This window comes from Prosopis cineraria, unplaced genomic scaffold (assembly GCF_029017545.1).
Source record: "Prosopis cineraria cultivar Desert tree isolate PC_DT_omini unplaced genomic scaffold, ASM2901754v1 PC2, whole genome shotgun sequence".
Classification (NCBI taxonomy): Eukaryota; Viridiplantae; Streptophyta; class Magnoliopsida; order Fabales; family Fabaceae; genus Prosopis; species Prosopis cineraria.
The window spans coordinates 8571776-8598128 of record NW_026555333.1 but is presented as its reverse complement, the minus strand read 5'-3'; the positions used below and the strand labels follow the sequence as shown (position 1 = coordinate 8598128).

Genomic DNA, 26353 nt, shown 5'->3' with positions numbered 1-26353 from the left:
TTTCTTCTAGAGCATGCATCAAAAATGTAATTTCTGGCATTATAGACAATCTTAGTTTTCACAAGGTAGTTAACACCTTGGTTGTTGCGACAAGGCATTCTTTCAACATGAACAATCTAATCCCATTGTAGCAAAGATAAAATCACCATTACAGGAACATACTCACCACGCTCACAATTACAACTATTTAAAACCAGATCAACAACCTTAATTGAATCAGTCACACGCTCCACTCTGCGATATCCTGCCTCCCAAGCCATTCTTAGACCGTGAATACAATCCCATAACTCAGTGATAGCTAATTGCTGGTCTCCATTCTAGAGGTCAAGTCGCAAATAAACTGTCCCTTAATGTTTCAAAGAAGACCCCCATAAGTAGCATGGGACTTGTGGTGAGAGTATTCACCATCCACATTACAACATATCCAATCAGCTTTAAGGGGATGTTGTGTATCCTCAGCAATGTATCTCTCGGTGTGACACTGTTATGTAGAAAGCTTCTTCTGTGCACTCTATAGACTACTAATCCCTGCTATAGTACTTGCAATGAAGGCTTCATTGTTGGTCTTTCTATTCTTGAAAATGAAGAGATTTCTACATTTCCAAACTTGCCAACAAATGATAGCAAAGAAATCCCCAATCTTTATGAAGTATCTCGTGTCTTGAAGCTAGACTCTGTGTAACCCATTCACAAAGGTCTAGTCGAAAGAATATATTCCACACTCTAAGGACGATGATAGATTTCCATAATTGGCATGTGAGTTTACAATCCCGGAGGTCATGTATGAGGTCTTCACCATCTACTTGACAATAAGAACAAATATTGTCCGCAAAAATACCTTATTTAGGCGAGCCGTATTAGGGAGTAGATTGTTACACATAGTAAGCCAAAGGAAAGAGCAACATCTACGTGTCACCTTGAGTTTCAGATCCTTAACCATGTTGGGTTTACCACATTGTCATCTTGTTGGAGATTCATGTAAGTGGACTTAACAGAGAACATCCCATTTTGTTCCCATTTCTAGCAAATCATGTTGCTTCTTTGAACAATCTCCAAGCCTTCTCTAACCTTCTCCCATGGCTTCTTAATCCCTGACCAAAGATTGGATCTTGGTCTTTTACCATCAATTTTGGAATTAAGTCTTCTCCTCATTTGTACTTGTTAAGCAAAACTTTAACCCAAAAATCATTCCTTCGCTTCACAAAGTTCCGACCAAGCTTTATGAGAAGGGCTTTATTTTGTCATTGTGCTTGTTGAAGCTTGAGTCCACCCTTGCTCTTCGGTTTACAACACTATCCCGTGTGACTTTCTTCGTTCATCAGTACTACCCCAACAAAAATCACGATTGCACTTATCAAGCGCCTCGCAAGTGCTCATAGGGAGAGAAGTCGTTCGCATCAAATGATCAGGCATAGCACTCAAAACAGAGGAGGTAAGAGTACTTCTACCGGCTAAGGAGATAGAATTCGATAATAGTTTGACTGGGTTGGTAATTTAACCGATGCACGAATGGCTGAATATTTTGCTGGACTCTTTTTTTTCCCCTTTGAATTACAAGCAGAGGTAAAAGGCTCCAGGTTTAAAAAAAAAAAAAGAATAAAAGGAATTAACTCACATCCCTCGATTATCTTTCATCTAAAAGAGATTACCCTCCCTCCCTCTTGAGTGTGCTAATGATTGGCATCCAGACGAAGGAAGAGCGAGGAAACAAGCAAAGTTTCCAATGAAATCCGAATCAGGATGAAGATTGAATACTGTCTTCTTAAACGTCGTCGTTCGCCCCCATCCCATTCCACAAAGTAGGAATTTGTAATTCTATTTCATATATCAATTTCATTCCCATGCCTCCACTTCTCGGGCGACAGAGAGCACCAACGACGCCTACCAAGAAACCAGCTTCCGAGATCCGATCAGAACCTCCATTCATTCTCCTCTCTCTGCCCCTCTCCTGCCTTTCATGCATTCGCAAAATTCGACCACTTTCTTCTGTGACTTGAGTCTTGATATCGGCCTGCTCTTCTCTTGACGTTAGGGTTTCCCTCGAATCGGCCCCAGCCCCTGAATTTCTATTACAAATGCGTGGGATCGTGACCTACGGTTCGTAAGTTCGCAGCTTCACACTTAAAAGTGCATGAGGATTTGGTGCTGTCTGTGCTTCTGCGAAGAAGACGAGGAGGCAAGAGAAAAAGATAATCGTTCCAACTCGATGAGGGAGATGAACTTTTTCGAGAAGGACCGCTTGCCTGATGACAGTATCGAGAATGACGATGACCCTTTGGTTGGCACTGATACGACCTTAAGTCTGACTGTAAATAGGCGTGAACGCGAAGACCATTTCAGGTGGTCTGACGTGATGGCTAGGGCTGTGAGAATGGGGGGCCTTCACTCTTGGTTCAATTCGCAGCCTCGAACATCGTGGTGGTCCGACGGTGAGAGTAGTTCGTCTTCGGCTGTTGTAATGGCTGGCTCGGGTAGTGCCGCCGATGGGGGTCTGGATTCTCAGCATAAGCGCGCTAAAGTTCTCTCAGATTTCGAGTGAGTTCTAGGCGCTCAGTCAACTGCACATTGTTTTTCCTTTCTGAAAATTCGTATGACTGTCAGCAACATTACACTCACCTGTCATTTCTACTCCGAATTGACCATCCTTAAAATCATAGTTGTTGGGTTTGTTTCTTTAAATTTATATACCATTTAGCGTGTAAACACCAGTTTTAAGCATGAAATTGTTCCTGTAATACGATATTGACTGAATGTAGTGCTTTTACCGTATTTGAACATGGCTGTGTTGAATTATATGTGGTATGTGCTACATGGCCTAAAGTGGCTCAGGCCCATAGAATGCCTATTGTCATGAATTAAGAATGTACTTGCTTCCAGGCACTAGGAAATTTCCAATTATTTTGTTGCTCTCCGATCAATTTCTTGTGTATAGAAGATTTAGTTGTGCCTGTACAAATAACTGAAAGTTGGGTCCGTCTTTCACCACCTTGATTGGGGGTACTTGGCTTTGACGCATTGTGCGATTTCTAATGCACGATACAGAGAAACTACGTCCTTCGCGTCACCTTCAACAGATTTCCACTCTTTAAGAAAGGTGCTGCGCCAGAAAACCATGTACTATTGGTATCTGGGTGTTTGCGAGTAATTGTATGTGAAAGTATAGTTAGTTTTGTGTGTTGGCATCAGTTGTTTGATGTGTTATGAATGATAGAAGGAGACTAAAGAAATTTCATGAAGTTAGTGTTTGACATTATTTTTTTTAAAATAAATTCTTTCTATTTTTTATTTCTTTCTTTTTACTCTAGCGAAATAGTTTCTCTTTGGGATTAAACTGAAATTTATGAATTCTATTGTTATTTTGTTCTTTGTGTTCTGTTATATGCTACTTCTCTATTTCATATGCTGCTTTGACTTCACCATCGTACAGAATATTTACTTACCAGAAAGAGGCACATAAGTGGTTGTCTTGTTTCAGTATATGCCTTTGTTTAGCTCTTCACCAGATTATTCTTTGAAAGATGTCGATTATCTGGCACTTGAAATGCTTGTTCCTATTTCTACTTGTAGCATTTGTGTATGAGCAAACCATTTGCTGATGTTTAACTAGCAGACTTTACCATGCCATTATATATTCTCTAGTTATGAGTAAATGTGTTTTCTAGTCAGCTTCATTATCCAACGCCAGCATCTTCAAAAATGGGGAAATCCAGTGCATCTATAGACCACTTAGATCAGTGTAGTACCCGATGTTCACCTGTTCAATCTCATCATGGGATGGAGTACAATACTTTCACATTGACCGGTACTGGTGAGGAGCTCAACTCTGATTCTAGCTATATGAGGAGAGTGAAGGGGGTTGTGGTGACATCTCAACAGCAGAAGACTCAGAAGTCAATATGGATTTTACTGATGATTTATTGCACATGGTATGCTCCAGGGAAAAAGTATCATTGTTGTGCACTTTGTTTATTTTTCATACATAATATGGTGGAGATGTTTCAAATAATACCAAATACTAATTTTTAATTTCCTTCCTTTTCCGCCTCCAGTAGCTTAGTTTCTTTTCTAAAAGACCTGTTCCTTGTTCACGTAACCAGGTTTTCTCTTTCTTGGATCATCATGATCTCTGCAAAGCTGCCAGGGTCTGTAGGCAGTGGAGAGCTGCTAGTGCTCATGAAGATTTCTGGAGGTGTTTGGATTTTGAAGATCGGGACATATCTATAGACCAATGTAAGTGATGATTGTTATTAATTTTCATTTACAAAATTGTTATTGCTTTGGTTAACCAAAAAAATATAAAAATGCTGCTATGGCAAAATTTTGAAGAATCTACCATGAAGTGAATATTTTAGGCATGCTTTGGGCCCCTGGCAGAGACTTGTTTTGATTGTATTGAGGCAGATGTTTATTTAAGCTCTATATGTATGTACAGTTGTGAATATGTGCGCGCGTTATCCTAATGCCACATCAACAAAGATATCTGGTCCTTCTATTCACCGGCTTGTTATGGAGGCTGTATCTTCATTAAGGTATGTAGGTTACAATGATATTTATGTAGCCAACTAAAAACCTGTAAGTCTGGCTGATTTGTCATCATCATTGTCAGAAATCTCGAGGCCATAACACTGGGAAGAGGACAAATAACTGATAGTTTTTTCCATACTTTAACCAATTGCTCTATGTTGAGAAGATTGAACATCAATGATGCTACGCTTGGCAATGGTATTCAGGAGTTAGCCGTTAATCATGATAGATTAAGTCATCTTCTACTAACAAAATGTCGTGTATGCGCATATCAATCAGGTAAAGAAGTTTTACAGCAATTTTCATGTCATATTGTTGGTAATCAAACTGCAGTGTCATACAGGCTTTTTTTTTTTTAAACTTCTTTATCAAACATTTTTCTGAATTTTCTTCCATCATAGCTTTTTTCATTACACGTACTGAGCAATAACTTTGGGGAAGCCATGGCATTTCAACGCAAGGCTTGTGCACGTAAATGCTTGTAAAATGGCTATATTGTATGCGTTATTTAGTTTTATAACTTCATGTATTAGTTTGATTGAAATCCTTGTGTAGAAAATGGTAATATAAAATACTCCTTCCAGGCTACCTCTATGCCATGCACGAACAATGTTTCATTGATTAAAATTAATGTCATTTTATGATAGTCTTAAGTAATACTATACTTATTCAGGTGCCCGCAGCTTGAAACATTGTCATTGAAGCGCAGTAACATGGCACAGGCTGGGCTTAATTGCCCCCTTCTGCGTGAGCTTGACATGGGCTCTTGCCACAAACTTCCTGATGCTGCAATTCGTGCGGCTGCCATTTCATGCTCTCATTTAGTTTCCCTAGACTTGTCAAATTGTTCATGTGTTAGTGATGAAACACTACGGGAAATAGCCATCAATTGTGCCAACCTTAGTTATCTTGATGCATCATACTGCCCGAATCTCTCTCTGGAGGTATGCTTTAGAGGTTGTAATTCTCTTTTGCAAAGTATAGATTGTATTAGCTTTTATTGATGAGCTCTTTTGTTTCTCATTGAAGTCTGTTAGACTGCCAATGTTGACAGTTCTCAAGCTTCACAGCTGTGAGGGAATTACTTCAGCCTCAATGGCTGCCATATCTTATTGTTATTTGTTGCAGGTATAGAACTTGTCTTTGATACTGACATATCTGATTTACTATATATGCATGCTCAAAGGGAGTAAACTGTTCTTGCCTTGCAGGTTTTGGAACTTGATAATTGTAGTCTGTTGACCTCTGTATTCTTGGAACTTCCTCGTTTGCAGAGTATTAGATTGGTTCATTGTCGCAAGTAGGCTTCTGCTTTATTTCTTTTTCATCCCTCGAAAAGTATTATGGTTCTCGTCTTCATTTTTACCATTGCCGGCTGACTAGATACTCATTCACTTGGTAGATTTGCTGATTTAAACTTGAGGACTATAATGCTGTCTTCTATCGTGGTTTCTAATTGTCCTGCACTCCATCGGATCAATATCACTTCAAATTCACTTCAAGTACATCTTTTAATCTGTTATAGTATTTCCATTTTATGTGAATTATACATCAGCAGTCTAAAAGGTTGACTGTTTGAGTGCAGAAATTAGCGTTAAAAAAACAGGATAGCTTATCCTCATTGGCTCTGCAATGCCAATCTTTGCAAGAGGTTGACCTCTCCGACTGTGAATCCTTGACAAACGCTATATGTGATGTTTTTGGTGATGGTGGAGGATGTCCTATGTTGAAGTCATTAATTCTTGATAATTGTGAGGTATTTGCTTAAGTCTGTAATCTCTGCCTGAAAAACATTTTCTAAAATCTTCTTTTGATTGATCTAGCCTAGCAATATGTGTTTTCACCATGTTCTACATGTTCTATGTATTAGTTGGACACCGTTCTGGGATCCACTTTGAAAATCAAAGCTGATGCTTTGAGATATTTTTTATGTTTTAGAGATTATGTGGCTATGTAATCCTGATTGATCTTGTGGTTGAAATATTCCGTATTTTTGTTCTCTAGCTTAAGTTGTGTTCTAATTTCTTCAGAGCTTGACAGCTGTTCGGTTTATCAGTAGCTCTTTAGTCAGCCTTTCCCTTGTTGGTTGTCGGGCAATTACTATTCTTGAGCTCACATGCCCTAATCTTGATAGAGTTTGCTTAGATGGTTGTGATCATTTGGAAAGCGCATCATTCTGCCCTGTGAGTATTTTTTCTCAACTACATCCTTTTAATTGTGTTTTACAATTACATGATAAGAAAAATAAGTTCTTTGTACCTTTTTGTGATTACTGGTAAAACGGAGAGGATAAATGTATAAATAGGCACTGTATAGTGGCTTACATGTGAAGTTTTGTACTTACTTTATATAGGCACTGTATAGTGGCTTATATGTGAAGTTTTGTACTTACTTTATTGACTTTGTTGTTCAATCCTCAAACAGAAGTATATTTTCATCAAGGTAGGATTATCTGTTTATTTTGCCCCCAAGTCAAACTACTTTTGGCAGTGCTGGAATATTGGGCTGGGGCTTTGGAGTTCGTTAGCTTCCTATAATTAGTTCCAGCAGTTAGTCTGATTTCCTGTAGATAGAGGCTGATGGATTCTTTTTTACTCTTGCTTCTCAGGTTGCTCTTCGGTGTCTCAATTTGGGAATTTGTCCCAAGTTGAACATAATTAGCATTGAAGCACCTTTCATGGTCTCACTTGAATTGAAAGGATGTGGCGTCCTATCTGAAGCATCCATTAACTGCCCATTTTTGGCATCTTTGGATGCTTCCTTTTGCAGGTTATGAAGCATTGATTATTTTCTTATGTTTCATTATTGTGTTATATAAACTGACACTTGTTGTTTGTACATACAGCCAACTAACAGATGGCTGCTTGTCTGCAACAACTGCCTCATGCCCACTGATTGAGTCATTAATACTGATGTCATGCCCGTCAATTGGATCGTACGGACTTTGTTCTCTGCACTGTCTTCAAAACCTGACTTTTCTTGATTTATCATACACTTTTTTGACGGACTTGCAGCCTGTTTTTGAGTCTTGTTCAAAACTTAAGGCAAGTGTTACCTTTTATTTTTATACTCTTACTTGACACTACTATTATGCAGAATAGTAGATTTGAGTATTTAATTAAGTAGAACTATTGTCCAGTAGAAAAGTTCTTTCTGTTTCAAGCAATTAAGATGGTAGCCTAATATTGCTATAAACTGGAAATAAGTAGCTGAGTAGCGGTATTGTTTGTCTCAGATGATATGCTACTAGTTCTAATACTTTTTCTCCCTTGAACAATCGATCAGGGAATGTTGCCATCTGTGTTTGTGTGTGTCTTCTCTTCCTCCTTTTTGACAGTGCTATTTTCCTTTTGTTTAAGGTATTAAAATTACAGGCTTGCAAATTTCTTACTGACTCATCACTCGAGCCTCTTTACAAGAGGGATGCTTTACCAGCACTTCGGGAGTTAGACTTGTCTTATGGAACTCTCTGTCAATCTGCCATAGAGGAGCTTCTTGCTTGCTGTACCCAGCTCACTCATGTGAGCTTAAACGGCTGTGTGAATATGGGTGATTTGAATTGGGGGCTTCAATCATGGTCAGGCTACTGTGTTGCCTGCTTTTAAACATCTCAGCTAGCATAATTTCAAATGAGCATGTCGATGGGTTCAGCAGTCAACCCAACCGTTTACTGCAGAACCTCAATTGTGTGGGATGTCAAAATATCAGGAAAGTTCTCATTCCACCAATGGCACGTTGTTGGCATTTGCTTTCTTTGAACCTTTCTTTATCAGCAAATTTAAAGGAGGTGGATTTAATTTGTCTCACCTTATGCTTTCTTAATTTAAGGTATAGTTGGTGCTTTAATAATCTTTGGTTATTTTCTATCAGTATGTTAGATATGTTTATATTTTAAATTTTGTATTCTATCCAGCAATTGTTCCCTCTTTGGAAGTTTTGAAGCTCGAGTGTCCGAGGTTAACCACCCTATTTCTTCAGGTATTTGTGTCGTGCCTGCCAATGTAATATTGGGATTGGTAAATGTATATTGTTTTGATGCTTCTTGTAGTCAGGTCTTGTCATTTTATATAATTTCTTGTGTATTGAGGCGTATTTTGATTCTTTTCTGCATAACAATTGTTAGCTGTCTTATCTAAATGCGTGGCTTGAAAAAGCGACTCTTATTTCTAAGTATATGGCACAACCTATTTGCTTCGTTGTTTAAGCTTGAAGTGTCAGTCTTCTGTCGTACTCACATAAGTGGCAATGACTCCTTCAAAACTTCGGTGAAAAATCGTTCCTATATGTGGGGTTGACACTTTGGCCCTTGTCCATCATAAAACAACAGTATCTATGAATTTGGGTTGACCTTTAGGCTATTGTTATAATTAATTGGCCAAGAAGTTATATTTTAGTTTTGTAATCCGTACTTAGGTTCATTTTTGTTGTTTAAAATTGAATCATTATGCTTTTGAAATTGCTTGTCTGTAGAATTATTTGCTCGGGTTTGTTTGCTTTTGTCGCCTTGACTCATTTATTTTTTCTTTGGTGGTGGGGTATTCTCTTGGCTCTAGTCTTGCAACATTGATGAAAAAGCTGTTGAAGCTGCGATATCAAATGTAGTATGCTGGAGACCCTTGATGTCCGCTTTTGTCCAAAGGTGCGAATGATCATTTTTACCCGATTTTCACTCATGGCGTTGAGCGGGTTGTTCTTGGACCATCGGGTTTAAGTCGTCTTATTGAATTTTGTATGCTTATGGATGTCCACAGATAAGCTTGACCAGTGTGGGAAGATTAAGGGTGGTGGTGTCCTAGTTTGAAGCGAATTTTGCGCAGCTTGTCAACTTAATGATTGCGGGTGTTACCAGCGATGAACAAATTATCCTGTGGGTGATGGCACATTTGGTAATAAATCGGGTTATTTCTTTGTTGCTTTATAAATGGTCGACAATTCCGTTGTCATTGTGGTTTGGAATATAAAAATCTAGAGGCAAGCGTTGTTTTCTGTTAACATAATCTCTATTCTCGGTTGTTACATTTATTTCTGGTCTCATTTAGACCCGTTTCATTTGTAAATATTAAATTTAAATTTTGTTCTAAAAGCAATTTGTAGAGATTTGAGTGGGGGGAAGCAGCTTCAAGTGGTTGGTACAAGCGTGCACAAGAAAGAGGGACTTGAATGAAAAGAAAACTTCTAGCAATTGCTCAAATGAAAATGTACACCAACTCCTATAGCTTCTCTTGATCTTTTCTAATATTTCCTCGCACTTTCTCCCCCACGTGACTCCTTCACATTCACGCAACCTTTCTCGATCTCATGCACACACACCCGCCCCACTCTTTCGTGATGCTTTCCTCACTATGGCCGTGACGTCTGTCTCACATTGGAGAGATTTGGGAAGTTTATAAGTTGAGTGCATTGTATATCTCATTTGAGTTAATTTTTAGAGAGTAATGGTCTCATGACCAAATGGTACTAGAACTAGACTTGGGTTTTTTTTCAATGGTGGGTCTTTCTGATCAGTCATGTGTGATGGGAGCGTCATGAAAGTAAGGAAATTGTTTTGTCCTATATTGAAGAGGCTGGAAGAGGGTTCTAACCATTTAAGTGGATGTATTGCATACTTTATTAAACTAATTTTTTGAGGGAAGAGTAATAGTTTTGTGGCAGTGTTGACTTTTCTTGCCGTCTCACAGCTTTGTTGAGGTAGTATGTTGCCACATTCATTGCTCTTCAAAAAAACTGCCCATGGGCGGCTCATCATCAACCTGGAGCATTGATTTTGGACCTAGTCTAGATTTAATTTAATTTGACTTGTATTTTAAAATAATTGTTATTTTAATAGATAATGTATATCTATATATATATATATATAATAAAATACATTACAACCATCACATTTCAAAAAAATAAATGTATCATTTTAGAATTTTAAAATTTGGGCAATTAAACTTTGGATGTGGACAGTCTAGATTTCTTTCCACGGTTTTTTTTTTCCTCGACTGTAAAATTTGAACTGTTATAATTAAATTGTATTTTAAAAATTATTCAATTTAAATCATGAAATTACGTTAACTGTCAGTTTTGTTTTTTTCTAAGAGGAAAGCTAACTCCCTAGTATTGATGGCATGTATCTAAATGCCAATTTTCTTGGCTTTGTTAGGGCTTCTCCTCAACTCTCCAATCCTCCTTTCTCTTTATGCTAAAAATTGTGATATGGTGACACTACGTTCACCTCTCCAAGTGAGGCCTAGTGTAGTAAATGAAAGATTAGGACCTGGGACATTGGTTCCATCTATGACTGCAATATGGCGTGTTTCCTCTTGACTTGTGGTTATGGTTCCTTGTAACTTGCTTCTCCTCTTTTGTCTCTCATTAGGTATAGAAAACCAAGTCTCAGGATCTGCATAATGGCAAAGATGCTTTGTTGCAGTTCCTTCTTCAAGACCACTTCTGAAGGCATCCTTATTGCAAACAACAACAACAAAACAATGTATCTCAATAAGTAAATATTTGAATTTTAAAGCTATAAACAAATCACAAAGTTGACATACATTATACACAATCTTCCCAATATCTTCATCTATCCTTACTTCTATTTCACACTCAATGCTAAACCTATAAAATGCCCTCCCTCTTATTGTCCTAGTTTGTGATTGTTGTGTTTGTGGTTGATTAGAATCTATGGCATCATCAAGGCCAACATATCCGCCCCTTCCTCATCCTTGACCTGTTCCCCTTCCCCTACCCCTTCCTGTAGTGCTTGAATCTCTATTGCTTGAAGCGAGTTTCTAAAAAAAAAAAAATTAGTGCACTAAGATGAAAAATTATAGGTAATTAAAAAAATTACATCTAGACAAGTTACTCAATTGTGACCAATTTTTTTGCAATGTATGTTGTGTAAGATCTACTTACTTAAACATAATGAACTACTAAAAAAACAATGTATCTCAATAAGTAAATATTTGAATTTTAAAGCTATAAACAAATCACAAAGTTGACATACATTATACACAATCCTTACTTCTATTTCACACTCAATTCTAAACCTATAAAATGCCCTCCCTCTTATTGTCCTAGTTTGGTGATTGTTTGTTGTGGTTGATTAGAAGCTATGGCATCATCAAGGCCAACATATCCGCCCCTTCCTCATCCTTGACCTGTTCCCCTTGCCCCTAACCCTTCCTGTAGTGCTTGAATCTCTATTGCTTGAAGCGAGTTTTCTAAAAAAAAAAAAATTAGTGCACTAAGATGAAAAAATTATAGGTATTAAAAAAAACTTACATCTAGACAAGTTACTCAATGTGACCAATTTTTTTGCAATGTATGTTGTAAGATGAACTACTAAAACTAAGGTAATCAATGGCCTAACCCCAATCTGGATTACAAAGTTTGTAAAATATCACAAATGGGGATCTCAAGTTTTCATAATTTACATCACATTCATATGCATTTAGCATTTATAAATTAGAGTTTAAAACATATACGAAAGCATGAAATTCAAAATAAGTGAGGAAATTAGTTTTTTTTGCAAAATGGCACATGTCGTGGCTTACTGTAGGTGTGTCGCGATGTGTTGCCACTGTACCTTTGATGCTTTGCCACACCTTTCCTTAATCATCTTGATCCTTATTCAGTCTTAAGCCTCTTTTTTTTTTTTGGTCTTTCAAGCATACTAGCTAGTGGAGGAGGTGCCATTGGTTGATGTTCAATATTCTAAAACTTCTTTCCTCTCATTGGTTGAAGCTTAGTGCTACAACTAGCTATGTATGTGGTTTTATGGTAATACTTGGATATTTGGGTACTAAGGTCTATTTTTACATGTAAAGTGCACAAATGGCATGCTCACAAGGAATTCCAGTGAGGTCCCAAATCCTACAAGTGCATATTTAGTATTAAGGAACATAGTATGTTTGTCATATCCTTCAGTGACATCACTATTGAAAGCTACCCTACAACCTATTGCTAAAGACCTATTGATTTCAAACATTTCTAAACACTTAGGGCTAACATTCCCAATCCACTTTCCAACAATGTTATCAACCCCAGCCTATTTATCCATCATCTTCACCCTAATATCATCAAACATTCTAATAATAGGAAAATATCAAAAAGCATCTATCCAAGCATTTAGCTTTCACTAATATTATTATCAACCATCCATGAATGACATCTTGTAATAAAATAAGCTCTTACCCAATGTCACAGAGGGTAAGTAAGGATTGTCTTTGCTACCTACTTGCTCACACTAATTAATGCCTTGAGTTTGTCCTTGAAAAGTTCATTAAATGTGCTCCAAGCATAAGAGAAGAACTTCTTCTTCAATTCATTACCTCTCTATTACATACTCTAATTTGTGTAGATATGTTTAGCACACAATCTATGTTTTGCTTTTGGTAAGACTTTTTTAATAGCCACATTTAAACCTTACATTATCAAACATGATTGTCACAATGACAAATGTAAGTACTAAAAATTAGTATACCTTTTGCATACCAGACATGATTGTCACCTTTAAGGCATCCTCAAGCTTGAATGATTTTTGGATCCATTGAATAAATCAAGTCCAATTAATTGTATTTTCTTTTTGTTTGAGTCCAAAAGCAAGGGGATATAGGCAATCATCATACCAATTCCAATTGTAAGGAGTATTTCTTGAGCACGTCCTTTTAAGAAAGTGCCATCAAGCCCAATGATAGGTTTGTAGCTAACTTTTCATCCAATCTTAATGAAAAAAATCAATTCACATTCAAGAAATATCATTTCTCTAATTGATGAGAGAGAGAGAGAGAGAGAGTGTGTGTGTGTGTGTGTGTGTGCATGCATGCGCGCGCACGCGTGTATGGCATATTTAAGCATAATGACAAGGCTAAACTTTTAATGTACACGAGTAGAAGATGAAAAATTCTTTTAGCATATCTGCAACAGCAAATATGGCACATCTAAGCATAAAGAGAAGTCTATACTATAAAAATATGGTCAAATACACAATCCAATTCCAAATTTTAAAGTTGAATGCAGAAACACATACCATTATCAAGCTCAAGAAAATTTAATTTAGATTCAAAATAAATTAACTTAAATTTAGAACAAATTAACTCAGATTTAAAAAAATTAACACAGGAAACAACTTAAAGTATAAAAAAATTAACCTTTAAAGCATTGAAGCACATGTATAGCCGACTGAAAACCCTTTCTTCCTTCTCTATAGCTTCTTTGCTCACTTTAACACTTACCTCAAAACTTGGCTTGGAAGCCTTCACCTCATTACAATAAGCTTCAATATTGTTGAAACTTGTCTTTGTAGCTACCCTTATTTCCTACATGATATTCCTTTTGGCATACTTGTACTTGTGTAGGCTAACATAGAGTTTCGCTCATCCTTTACATCCTTCTTCATGTCAAAGACCTTGCATTAAGGTCTCTCTTGAACCTTGTTCTTGAAATATGAGGCTAACCACTTGGCTGTGGTTCTTGAATTTTTATAAACCCTAGTGCACCTATAATCTAAACATAATGTCTTTACCGTCATTTCTGGGTTCTTTCATCCTTTGTAACATAGATTTGAAATAAGCAGCCCTTTTAACATACGACTTGTACACCAAAAGGCTTACTCCTCCTCACCTTTAAAGAAACCCCCTCTATGATAGCATGCTATCAATGGCTACCATGATCTTTTCCTCGTTTGCAAAGGTTGAGCCTAACATGAAAAAGGGCCTTGAATCAATCCATAAGCTCTAGCAAGCCTTCTCACTTCCTTTAAAGGCCCAATATCATCATCTATACCCATTTCATAGTCTAAATCCTCATCCTTATATCCATTATCCCTATCTTCCTCTTCAAATGACACATTCTCCTCCTTATCATAAAATCCCTCATCCTCACTATCAAATTAGTCTTCTTCAGTGGAGACCCATCATTTTCACCATTGTCATGGATTACAACTCCCTTACCATTGTCTGTTACCTCAATCCTTCCTTCAACATTATCAAGGACATTCTCCTCACCATCATTAGATAATGCAATGTTATCCCAATCGATTGACACATTCTCCACATCAATGACATCTTCCTTAAGTACTTGTTGCTTCTCTTGACTACCATCACGCACTTCGGTTTCACGTACTTGTTGCTTCCCTCAATTACTCCCAGCCCTTTCAATATCACATCTACCATCATAAGCTCTAATACTTTCCTCTATTGACCCATACCCATCATCAATAGTGTTTTGATATCTTACAATTTTTTCAAAATATCTATTTATACCATGCCAATTCGTACCCATCTAACTTTGTTAAGTGCTAAATCAATGAATAAAAAAAACCTAGTCATATGCCTTCAAGAAGAGATTTGATATGATTTCACAATATTAATGACAAGCTACAACAATGAATACATTTGACTCCTTACCTGAAAAAGCAGGTTATTTACTATAACTCTGCTTATCGATTTGCCTCATGAGATTCGATTCCTCTACTTGTCAGCTTCTTGAAATCCCAAACAAAACCCTTCGTCATTGATGAATCATAGATTTTATATATTTTATCGCACCTTTTCTGTACATTTTAATGATAATTTAGGGCTAATTTTGGTTTATTAGATAATATTTGGATTATTCGCTAATTTTGAGAAATAATTTATTTTTGGATTAATTATGGAAATTTTTAGCTTAATTGTTAATATTTTATTTTTCCTATTTGAAAATGGGTTAATTTTGCCAATTATTAATTGGACTTAATTTGAATTATTATACATTATTTGAGTTTGTGACCATTTTATGAGAAAATTAAAATTACTAAAAAAATTAATTTGAAAATATTTTATGAGACATGGAAGTTATTTTCGACATAAACTATATTAATAGGTGCATTTAATTTTTTTAGGCCAGGAAAATAAAATTAATAAAATTTAATGGTGAAAATTAAATCTTGAAAATTGAAAGAACATCTAAGGACAATGAAAAAACAAGACAAGGAAGGAATTATCAAGATTCATTAAGGGCACAACGGGCATTTCTAATCAAAGAAAATTAGAAGACTTTCATACTTTTTTGTTTATCTTTTTTTTTATTGATCCTTTTGAATTTAATGGCTAAGATTTTTTTAAACTCTCTACCCTCTCTTCTAAATCTAATCATTGAATCATTTTGTTCCCAACCCTCTCTTCCTCTCACTAATACACTCAGTCGCCGCTTGATGAAGCTTTCTCTCAGATTTTTATTTTCTTCAGTGTGCATCATCATCATCATCATCATCAGCTCTGGCGCCTCTTTTCTTCCACTCCATTCATTCATGCCACATCATCTCTTTTTCCATTCTTCCACCAATTAATCACACACTCACCATTCATTTCTCCATTCAATTCTTCTTTTTGTTTCATTCATTCCAACACCTCTTGTCCCTTATAACCATCGAGAATACAGCGCACACACGCCCATCAAGAGAATTGTATCTTATTTCCATCTCCATTAATCATCTTCTCATGGCCGTGACTTGCTTGAAGCTTGGAGGTGGAAGAAAATCCATGGGAGCTTGAGCTAATTGGGGAGACAACTTGGAATAAGTATGGACGGAGCTAGAGCCTAGGATTTGCACTTGAAGACTATAGGAGAGTAATTTTTCATTTATCCTTTTAATTCAAGAGCTTAGGATTATTTAGTTTTAAATGATTTTAAATTATAATACTTGAGTACAATCTAATTCTAGGTTGTAAATATTTTAAATCTTGAATTTCATTGATATTTGGATTGCTTTTTTGTTGAATGAATTTTTAGAATTTGTGTTTATACAACCTCGCTTTGCCAATTAAATCAGTGATTGAGTTCTCATTATTGATTTAATTGTCATTACAGTGTTTGTTGCAAATTTGGTTATTCCTTTTACTTCTTGATTGTCCAATTGAATTGGCAATTTATCTAATTGTTCAATTAGATAATTTAAATATATTTTTCAGGTTTATTTTATATTAATCATCATTGATTTTAATGAATTTAATTTTACTAAATCGTAATCATAACATTTGATTTACTATGAGTTCTCTAGTGAATTAAGTGTTAGACTTTGTACTCATGGGTTCCCTTTGCTTTAATTAGGTAATTGAATTTACTAATTTCACTTTCCTATCATTTTCCTTTAGTCTAACTAATTGAATTGGGTTAAACAAGTTAACTCCATGTGATATCTTAAGTTGTCCCCTTTACCAAAATCAAATCAAACTTTTTCTTAATTTTTAGTTAATTATTCCTTTTTGTGACTTAATTAATTTCTTTAACTTTTATTTCATTTTTCTTGAAACAAAAACCCCCATCATAATTTAAGACTCATGCATTGCATAATAGAATTTAGTTATTAGACTTTACCATTAGCATCCATTTAGGTAGTTTTAATGGCATAAATTGTATTTTCTCATTTGCATTTTTAGAGTAGAAATCTAGCATTTTGTTTTAGATTTTTTTTAGTAATTAAATATCTAGAATCAACTTATGATAATTTTTAAATTGCTCCTTGAAAAGAATGACCTAAGATTGGCCTATACTATATTAAGTCAATCTTAGTTTAATTGAATGCTGATACGACTTAGGCACTCACCGTCAATCACACACCTTTTACCCCTCGAATTGAATGGCTACAAGGTGAATTTGATTTTGGGTTTGGTTTAATTAGGGTGAGGAGGTTAGACAATGCATTTTCATGAACTGATTATTTTCTTCATTTAATCTACTAATTCCACACCACACACCCTCCCTTTGCCACATGTAGGTTTACTCAGCATATAAAGGATGCCACATTTGACTCCATCTGTCAAACCTACAAACTTAATAGTAGATGTGAATCAAATTAAATGGTTGGTTAACATTGCTATGCTTTTGAAAGATTAAGGGTGACATTGCTTTAAAAATAAGCTTAGGATACCAAATGCACCTAAGGTAAAAGTTTTAGGGTAAATTTACACATTTATCCTTTTATTTAATATGACAATTAAGAAAAATCAACTTGAATATCTAGAAAACTTGTATCAGTCAACATAAAAGAACTACATTTCTATATGTTGTTACCTTTAGTTATTACTCTCCTACTCTTTTTTTCATCTTCGAAAATCTTGAAAACCAAGACAAAACTATCTACTACTTTATCTCAACCCTATTTGTATCTTTTTGTTTGTACTGGGTTGTAGTTGGATGGGTTTTGGCAAGAAGTAAGTGTGTTAATTCTTCTTTAAATATACTTATTCAAATATTGCTTGAAAAAAGTAAGCAAACCACACCCATTATTCTATATATCAGCATCATAAGTCTCTTTTGCATCGGCAATCGTGTCTTTAGAGCCAATTTTTTGTACTTCTTATAACAACTAACTTCCTTATTGTTTCTATTGTTCATTTCTTATTTAATGAAAATATTTCCTATAACAGTGAAGTATTTAATGAAAATACTTCCTATAATGTTTGTATAGATGATTGTGCCAGAGATAAATACTCTTATCCTTTTAGATAGGGAGGTAAAGTCTGTTCTCACCATATCATTAGTTAATTTATGTATGTGCATGGTAGTCTATTTTGTGCCTTCTCTCATATACAACATGATTGCCCATTGAAATTCTGATATCTATTAGGATAATGAACCCTGAACATAAGACTAGATGTAGTGTGATCCGGTTTTGACACAAAATGATATTTAAAAAAGAGGTATTGAAAGGGGGAGGAAGGAATTTGGGAAAGGAAAACTGAGAAGCTGGAATAGAAACTGAATAATTACTGGTTTGGAAAATGAAAAATCAACAAGTCTTACAATCAAACTAGCAAGGGTTATATGATAGAACCCAATCACTCTTGTAAACATAATATAACATAATTTAAAGAAGAATAATTTAATTTTTTTTCACCTCAAAGTGATATGCTAGCTTAGAATAACCATCTAAATTATACCCGGGAAAAGTTAATACTCATCTTTCACGTTACCTATTACTTTTCATATTTGAGTGTTCTCATGAGATGATCTTCTCTTTGTCTTTTTGTTTAGGTTCAGAGTTCAATGTATGTTCCCCCTGTATTGATTTTTGTTTGAATAATGTTGCAAGTTGATAAAGATTTTTTGGGGGGGGGGTAAATGCTTTTCAAATGGTACTGCCTTTTTCTGCCTCTCTTATCTTTTGTCAGCCTAGCTATTGGCCCAAGGTGTTAGGGTATTGCAGTAGACAAAAAACCAATGTTATTAGCCTGTCGGACAAAAATTGTGATGAGAAAATAAATATGTTATCTACATTAAAAATCCATTCTATAACCATATTTATTTCACATATTTTTTGTTTATTCCCTTCATCTGATTTTTTATTGACAAATGCTTCAGAGGCTATTGGAATTATGCATCATACTAATAGCTAGTTGTGCCCAAGACACAGAAGGTTTATGGTAGTCTGTGTTTTTTGCCTTCCTTAGCAGTAGATTGTACTAAGGGATTTGCTTTTTTCTATCCTTTTGCAATATGTTGTACCTAGGCTTATTGCATTTTGGTTTTTCTTCTTTCGGTCTTCTTTGTTATTAGTGAGTGTAAACTTTTTAAAATATTAATTAAATGGCTTTTTTTTTTCTTTTTGCCAAACAGAAAAGAAACGGAAGACATTATACATTCGTGAGAATGCCTGTTACGGTTGAACCTTAATGCCAAAAATAGAAGGTATTTAATAGAGTTAAAATCCTCTCGATGGGGTTCAACGTAGTTTGTGGTTTATTGATCAGAGTTATATGCATGAGGTCTTTAGAGTACTAGAAACTACTTTAGGAAAGAACTTAACCTGATAATAAGTATATCCTTATGCTTTTGTTAGTTTGAGCTATGAAAATAGCATTTTGTTGTTACTAAATAACCAGCAAGTAAATGTAATGAATGACTAATAAAGCTTTACTAATAGCACTTTATTCTTAGCATTGATGTTAATTGTTGAGGTATAAGTAGTATTTATAGACACACATGTTCCCAATAATCGATATCTCCAAGTTTATCAACAACACCTCTTATTATTCATTTAATTATCTAATGAGCATCCTAGTTTCTCAATTGCTGCAATCATGTTCATTAAAATAATATGGCATTCTTAATACAAGATGGTAAATTCTTAGCTAGCTTTGCCTCTTTGTATAATTCAAAGTTCATTAATTGCATTGAAGGAGGCATGTTGCTCACTTTTCTTAATGAAAAATTAAGTTTGCTAAGAAGAACCTACAAGCAGTAAAAGGCTTTTGTTGGATTTTATGCAGATTACACCAATTTTTTTTTTCATATATAGAATGGCATACACAAATCATTGGTTTGGTCACTATTTTTTTGATTGGGAACCATTCATCAATAACAACTAATTTCTTAAATTGATTGAGTTCATTACGAGATGTTCTTTTTTCTTCTTCTTATTTTCTAGGTGAATCCTTCTATATACTTATTCATGTTTATTGCCAACATTGTCAAAGAAATTAGCAATGGTAAATAAGATAATCCATTATTCTTTGCATGAAAGTAAGAACTGACAGGAAGCCTTTATTTTCATAATGAAAAGTAATTTTGATCAATCGTTTTTATCATAATTTATGTTTTAATTATAATTTGAGTTTGTCAATGTTTTTACTCTCCCGTGCATCTTATGGGAGTTAGAATCTAGTTCTCTCTAAAAAAAAGAGCTAGTAATGCCATGCATTCACCTTGATTGGGATTACAGTTGAAGGCTTGAAGCAAAAGGGACAGCTATATAGCTATATTAGAATATAATCTAGCGCCTTATCTAGAAGATAGTCTTATTATCCCTATCCAAATCTCAAAGAGGCCAATCAAACGCTATTTTCCTTCTCAATTCAGTTAACTAGGTACTTTTAGAAATTTAACTTTGTTATGAAATTCCTCTCATCAAAGTTGACTGCATCTCTCAACTTATATGGCCAGCGCTTGTTAATTTATGGGATTGATACTAATGGGGTTGGTTTCAAGAGAAAGGATTAGTTCCTCATAACGTGACGAATTAAAATTTAAATTTTCACTAGATAAGATGCTAACATTTAATACTCAAACATGCTTTAAACATGATTGTAATAAGAAAATACCTGTGACCAATAAAAAAAATTTATGGGATTGATTCAAGTGGGATAAAGCTTCAGTAGTAAAAGCTTTTACCGAACAACACTAGGCTGGCACGAACAAGTACTAGATGCTAAAACAGGGGCTCAATAGAACAGACACGAGAGAATAAAGGGAGGGGGTAGCAGACCGCCAAAATAAGAGTTGAACTAGAGAGAGAGCACTGTAGATCATGAGACATGTCTGTGGCACTCTCCATACCATTTTCACTTTGCCCAGAGAAAAGATCAAATAAGTGTCAATTGGGTGATGATGACTGACTTTATCAATCTTCAATCCCACAAGTAATAATGCTTCAATTTTTTTTTTTTTTATATGAACGCTTCAAATTTTTATCACCACTGCTCCCATTAAGAGTTAAAACCAAGCAAGTGGAAGCGCAGAATGACGGATTGCAGTGCAATTTTACAAGTAAATAGGAAAATCGTGAAGGTCAACTCAAATTATGCTTAATGTTATGTCAACTGTAGGCTTCTTTTTAAATTGAATATACATAATGATCTTGGCTAAAATTACAAACGGTGAAAAAATATTTTAGCAATTCAGAGAATTTCTTCTAATTGCCTTAATTCAGGGTCCAGACTTGCTCTATCTTCATCTTCCACGTTCCTGTATGAATCAGCTACAACTTTTCCCTTACTTAGCACATCAGACGGTACAGTCTGTAAGAGGCTGTAACAGATCTATTATTAGTAATTTTACCTAGCTCTGTCATGCATGCAAAAGACAACGCTAACTAAAATGTTTACAGAGAAAATGAAAAATAAATCTCATCGCAAATGACAAAAGTGTCAAGAAATGGGAAAATTAATCTAAAGTTCAGACTTATTTAACAATGTTTTTTTCCCCGAAATTATGTTTTTGAACCTCAGCAAAGCAATAAAAAGTGTAGTCAGTCAAAATATAAGCTGTAGTTGTTAATAACAAAGATAAAGTCATTAATATAGAAAGCATAATTATTAGTTTAGTTATGAAATAAAAAGTACACTTCCCATCTTCAATAACTTCAATTTAGGTATTAACAACATGGTCGCCCATAACTTCAACTTAGTTATACAATAACAATTACACTTTCTATATTAACATACTTTACCTTTGTTATCAACAACTTCAATTTATGTTTTAACAACTATGCTTTCTATTATTTTTTAGAGGGTCAAAAACATAACTTCACAAAAATTATGTTAGACAAATCTCTGAAAATTTTAGAGTAATTATCCTATTTCGTGATACTCTTTTCTCATTAGTCTATATTGATTCGATTTATTTGTCATTCTCCCATGTTGACATACGTGCAGGACTTATCATGGCAAATCACCTGTCCAAAGCGTCAAGAGTTGCACTAATCTTTGCCTTCATAGACTTGACTGTGGCTTCGGGTTCATTTCTTGATGCATGCAGAAGTAAGGAATCAAGTTCCTCTAGAGCGCTTCAAGAAGGGGGGGGGGGGATTGAATTTCACATCAGTAGAAGTTAGTAGACAAACTATAGCCCCAGCTCCCATGGCTAATTGGGACTGGAATTCGATACAAATTTTCTGTTGGAAAGTGATGACAGTACCTTAGACATTGATCTACATCGTTGAATGCAGTTTTCCCATTGCCACTGTCAGATGCATATTGCGCCACCTGTAATGCAAATGATGTGATAACAACAATGGTTTCTAGCTTGGTTAAGAGTATTTTGTAAGATTTTCAGTTCAAAGGTCTGTCAGTTGGCCTGATATAAAATAAAAGGAATGTTCTTAGTAAACAGTTAATATGGGGTGGCTAACAAGATATCTGTTCTAGTAAGTCATTGTAAAAAAAATTTACTTCTCTTCAGTGATCAAGACCAAAGTTTTATATATCAAAGCAATTCGTCGGCGTGTGAGCAAGTAGTTTCCGTATGCAAGTAAAACCTTTCCATCTTGGCATCTGGATTTTAAAATTAGGAGGAACTGAGAAAGCATAAAATATTTCTCATAAATGTAATGTAAGTATACTTTCCGCTCTATCACAAAACATCTGAGTTTCAGACGTCATCTAACGTGCTGAGGAGTGAAAAAAGATTGGACACCAATGACTTCTGACATTACATAATTTGGTAGACAAAATCTTTTGCAAATTAAATAGAAGTAGCGATCTGTATACAAAAATAAATAAATAAATAAATAAAGAGTAAATCAAGAATTGAAGGAAGTCATTACGTACTGCTCTAATATTTACACGAAGAGATGCTGCAGGGCCCGCACGAAGTAGCGATCGGCAGGCAGCAAATTGGGGTTCATCACTCTCTAACGTTTTCTCTGTATCAGTGAGAAGATAAGCATAAGCAAAATTTAAATTACTTTCCGCTTATGAAAGTTGCATTATCTATCTAGTATAGCATTCAAATAATTACTGTTTAGTGTAGAACAAATATGATGATTGGAAAAAAACATTTAATAGAACTATATTTTTAAAGTTGTGCTTTGATTATTGTATCACCAGATGTGAATATTCCTAAAGAGATGTAAAAACATGTCAACGTAGACATATCTGTATATCTAGAGTGACCTCCCAATCTGCTTTGATTATTGTATTACCAGATGTGACTATTCCCAAAAGAGATGTAAAAACATGTCAACGTAGACATATCTGTATATCTAGAACGACCTCCTAATCTGCTATATATAAGTTTCCACTAGTAAGGCAGCAGTGGAGGAGGAAAAAAGGGCAATACCCAAGTCCTTGATCTGTAGCTGCGTAAGTATGATAGGCGGTACATAAAAGTCCAAAGGATCGAGCCTTTTCCTAGATTATATGAGAACAAATTAGAAATAAATACAGCATTATGGGAAGATAAATATATTCAAATCCATGTCAGCTTTACCTACTAAGAAAAGCATTCAAAACCGAGATATGAATTCTAGCTTAGTTTGGGGAAATATAAATCGTATATTTTGGAGAGGGGTTGATGTTGCTGTTCTACTTTGGTCCAATAGGTTAAACAATAAAACTAACAAGTTTAAATCAATCCATGGCTCTGCATCAGACATTACCTTCTTAATTCATGTCCTTTAGAATAGAGCATAGAAAAGGCCGAAAATTTATACCTTTCTTTTTTATTTTAACTGCTCAAACATAAAGGAAAATTATCATTGAATATAGTTAAAAGTATATAAGAAAACGCCATCATCTCGAGGGAAAATAAACGTTAACCACGTGGATCACCAAACCAACTGTATTTTGATTCCATACTAGTGCAAAGCTCCTCAAGTTGCTGGTCAATGCAATTATCTATAAATGCCTGCCAATGATGAAGTGATCTTGTACAATAACCACTATTCTTTCAACTTTAAGCTAGCTCACCGACCAGTAACAGCACCAAAAAAAAAAAATTACTGCAATTGACGACAAATAAATCCATAGCACAGTCATACTTCTTCACATATTTATCCAAGATGCTTCCCGCAGCAGCCCCTGCAAGATAGAAGACAATGGATCATTTTTGTTACTTCGCAAGAGTTAGAGGAGATATGCATGTGACCAATTAGGATATATACAATTCACTTCAAATATACTGCAGTATGAAGGAAATAAGTAGATGCACTTGGTTTGTCGGTTCCTTGCGAACGAAACAGAAAGAAAAATGAAACAGAAGGGTGAGAGGCATACGGTTAGGGATGAAAAGCAGGTGGGAGAGAGCTAGAGAGATGGAGACAAGTCGGCGGCCCTCTCGCCATTGTGGGGGTGACAGTGAGCACCTCACGTGCAGAGCTTGCTTCGGTTTTGAGGTTGAATTCTGTAAGATTGAAGGAAAGGTTGAGGAATTGAAGAGTTTGCCGCTAAAATGCTCAGGCATGCCCACTATGGCCATCCCGATTCAACATCCATTCCCGGCCATGTCTCTCAGTAATAATCACAAATATTTGTCCAAATTGACGCATCTCAGCCGCTCGTTTGTTTTCGGGGAAGATTTGGTTTCATGATTACCAAAATACCCTTACCGATTGCTTTATGTTATTAACTAATCCCTCTTCAATGAGTTGTATATTTAAAAATATAAAATATTTTTAATATTTTAAAGTGTAATTATTATTATTTTAAAGTATCTTTAATAAATAAATAAATTTATATTTATTTTAAAATAAAATACTCTATTAAATAAGGATAAATATGAAAAGATGGTGTTAGTTTGAAAATAAATAACTATCTCATTTAAGGTGAGATTTGATTAAAAAAATTTTATATTTTTTAATGGACAGAGTAATGAGTAACAGCAATTTTTGGCTAAACAAAAAAACAAGTAACAACAATTTAAAACAATACAACATTTTTTTTTCCCAAATAACAATCCAATATTTAAGGTTTTTTTTATCAAGTAAGATTTTTAAAAGATGCTTTATATTATGATTTGAAAAAAATAAATGAATAACTAAAGAGTTGATGGTTGTGCCCAAACAAAAAAAATCCAATATAAGGAGGAAAATATGATAAAATTAAAAAAATAATAAAATAAATAATTGAAAGATTTCTGGTATTTATTTTATATAATCTCTTCTTTTTTATGTTCTTGTAACTTTTGGGGTTAGTCTTCAATATTGGAGTCTTATAAATAAAGGTGATATACACATGATTAAGAATCACTCCTCCTTTATTCTTCAATCTTTTATTTCGTTTTTTATTTCTTTCATCACAATATCTTGCTCCCTCCATTAAAAAATATAAAGCATTTTTAACCAAATTTCAACCCCAATAAAATAATTACTTACTTTAAAACTAACTCTATCTTTCTATATTTATTCTTATTAAACACCCCACAACAAATATAAAAATATTTATCATTAGGGACACTTTTTTAAAAAAAAACAATGATTACATCTCAAAACATTAAAAATGCTTTACATTTTTATTAGAGGAAGTATATTTTTATTATTTTTCATAACATAAATAATTTTTAATAAAAAGTTATTCATTAATCAAGTTTCTCTCTTTCTCTTTTTTCTTTTTTTAGGTTTTTGGATCTAGTTATATTAATTGGAATATTGCATTTTATCATTGTTTTGGTGGTAAATTTGTATTAGTCCGCAATCAAAATCAATGCAATTTTTACATTTGGCGTTACTCTAATTGAATTTGATCTAACTATTCAAAAGGAACTTTCTTGTTTTTCATCTTAAGTTACAAACTTGAAGAAAAGCTGTAAAGCGTATATGGTTCCCTTGGTCTAGTATAATAGCAATTTGGTTCCTCTATTTCAATCTGATCTTACTGCATGTGCAACAGAAATAATGGCCACTAGTACGCACTATCTTTCAATCATCTTTCTCTTTCTTTACATTGCTTTAACAGATGCTATCGATATTCTTGATATTCCTTCCTTATCTACACTCACTCTTAGACTATAAGCTTTTGCTTCTTCTAACAGTTTTTGTTGCAGATTTGGAGTCTATCTATCATTTAGTATTATTTGTTTCATCTTCATAGCACATATTTTAAGCATTTCTTTATTTGGATTTTTGTGTTTCTCTTGTGTCCAAATGTGCCTCTTTTTTCTTGTTTTGCATATTTTCTTTTGACATGAAGAAGATGTCAGAATTTGATGGAAAGGTGTTTAATGGTTGATCTTAATTACCCTCGTCCTTTGTTATATTAGGAAGACTACTCTTTCACATGACATTATTCTTTTCTTCTTCTCATTTGATTTTTCTTGGCCATAAATTGATGACTATGAATACTATCCATCATGCAAATATTGGATTCCCAAT

At 34.7% G+C, this 26353-nt stretch overlaps 2 protein-coding genes across 2 annotated transcripts; one reads left to right on the top strand and one right to left on the bottom strand.

The window, feature by feature from the left end:
- Window positions 1-1685: 1685 nt before the first annotated feature.
- LOC129303007 (F-box/LRR-repeat protein 15-like) lies at window positions 1686-9597 on the top strand. Its single transcript, XM_054941986.1, is given in 17 exon segments — window positions 1686-2535; window positions 3663-3926; window positions 4098-4230; window positions 4433-4529; window positions 4607-4803; window positions 5179-5468; window positions 5554-5652; window positions 5736-5824; window positions 5927-6026; window positions 6110-6280; window positions 6555-6707; window positions 7133-7293; window positions 7370-7568; window positions 7884-8088; window positions 8091-8502; window positions 9078-9163; window positions 9276-9597. Coding segments are annotated over 14 exon segments (2253 nt in total). The 5' UTR covers window positions 1686-2535; window positions 3663-3896; the 3' UTR covers window positions 8420-8502; window positions 9078-9163; window positions 9276-9597.
- An 11437-nt stretch (window positions 9598-21034) lies between these two features.
- On the bottom strand, window positions 21035-24496 carry LOC129303386 (uncharacterized). The gene is made up of 7 exons (XM_054942675.1): window positions 24261-24496; window positions 24026-24065; window positions 23326-23396; window positions 22815-22909; window positions 22183-22250; window positions 21941-22051; window positions 21035-21294 (listed from the first exon to the last, which is right to left on the bottom strand). The coding sequence occupies exons 1-7, from the start codon at window positions 24460-24462 to the stop codon at window positions 21165-21167; spliced, it is 717 nt and encodes a 238-aa protein (XP_054798650.1). The 5' UTR covers window positions 24463-24496; the 3' UTR covers window positions 21035-21164.
- Between the last annotated feature and the right edge of the window lie 1857 nt (window positions 24497-26353).

Excerpts from the sequence above, each read along its gene's own strand:
- LOC129303386 (XM_054942675.1), bottom strand. The coding sequence starts at position 24,462 with ATGGCCATAGTGGGCATGCCTGAGCATTTTAGCGGCAAACTCTTCAAT. Across the intron at positions 22,910-23,325 it reads GCTACAGATCAAGGACTTGG|AGAAAACGTTAGAGAGTGAT; the intron begins GTATTGCCCTTT and ends TCACTGATACAG. Across the intron at positions 22,251-22,814 it reads TTCGTGTAAATATTAGAGCA|GTGGCGCAATATGCATCTGA; the intron begins GTACGTAATGAC and ends TTTGCATTACAG.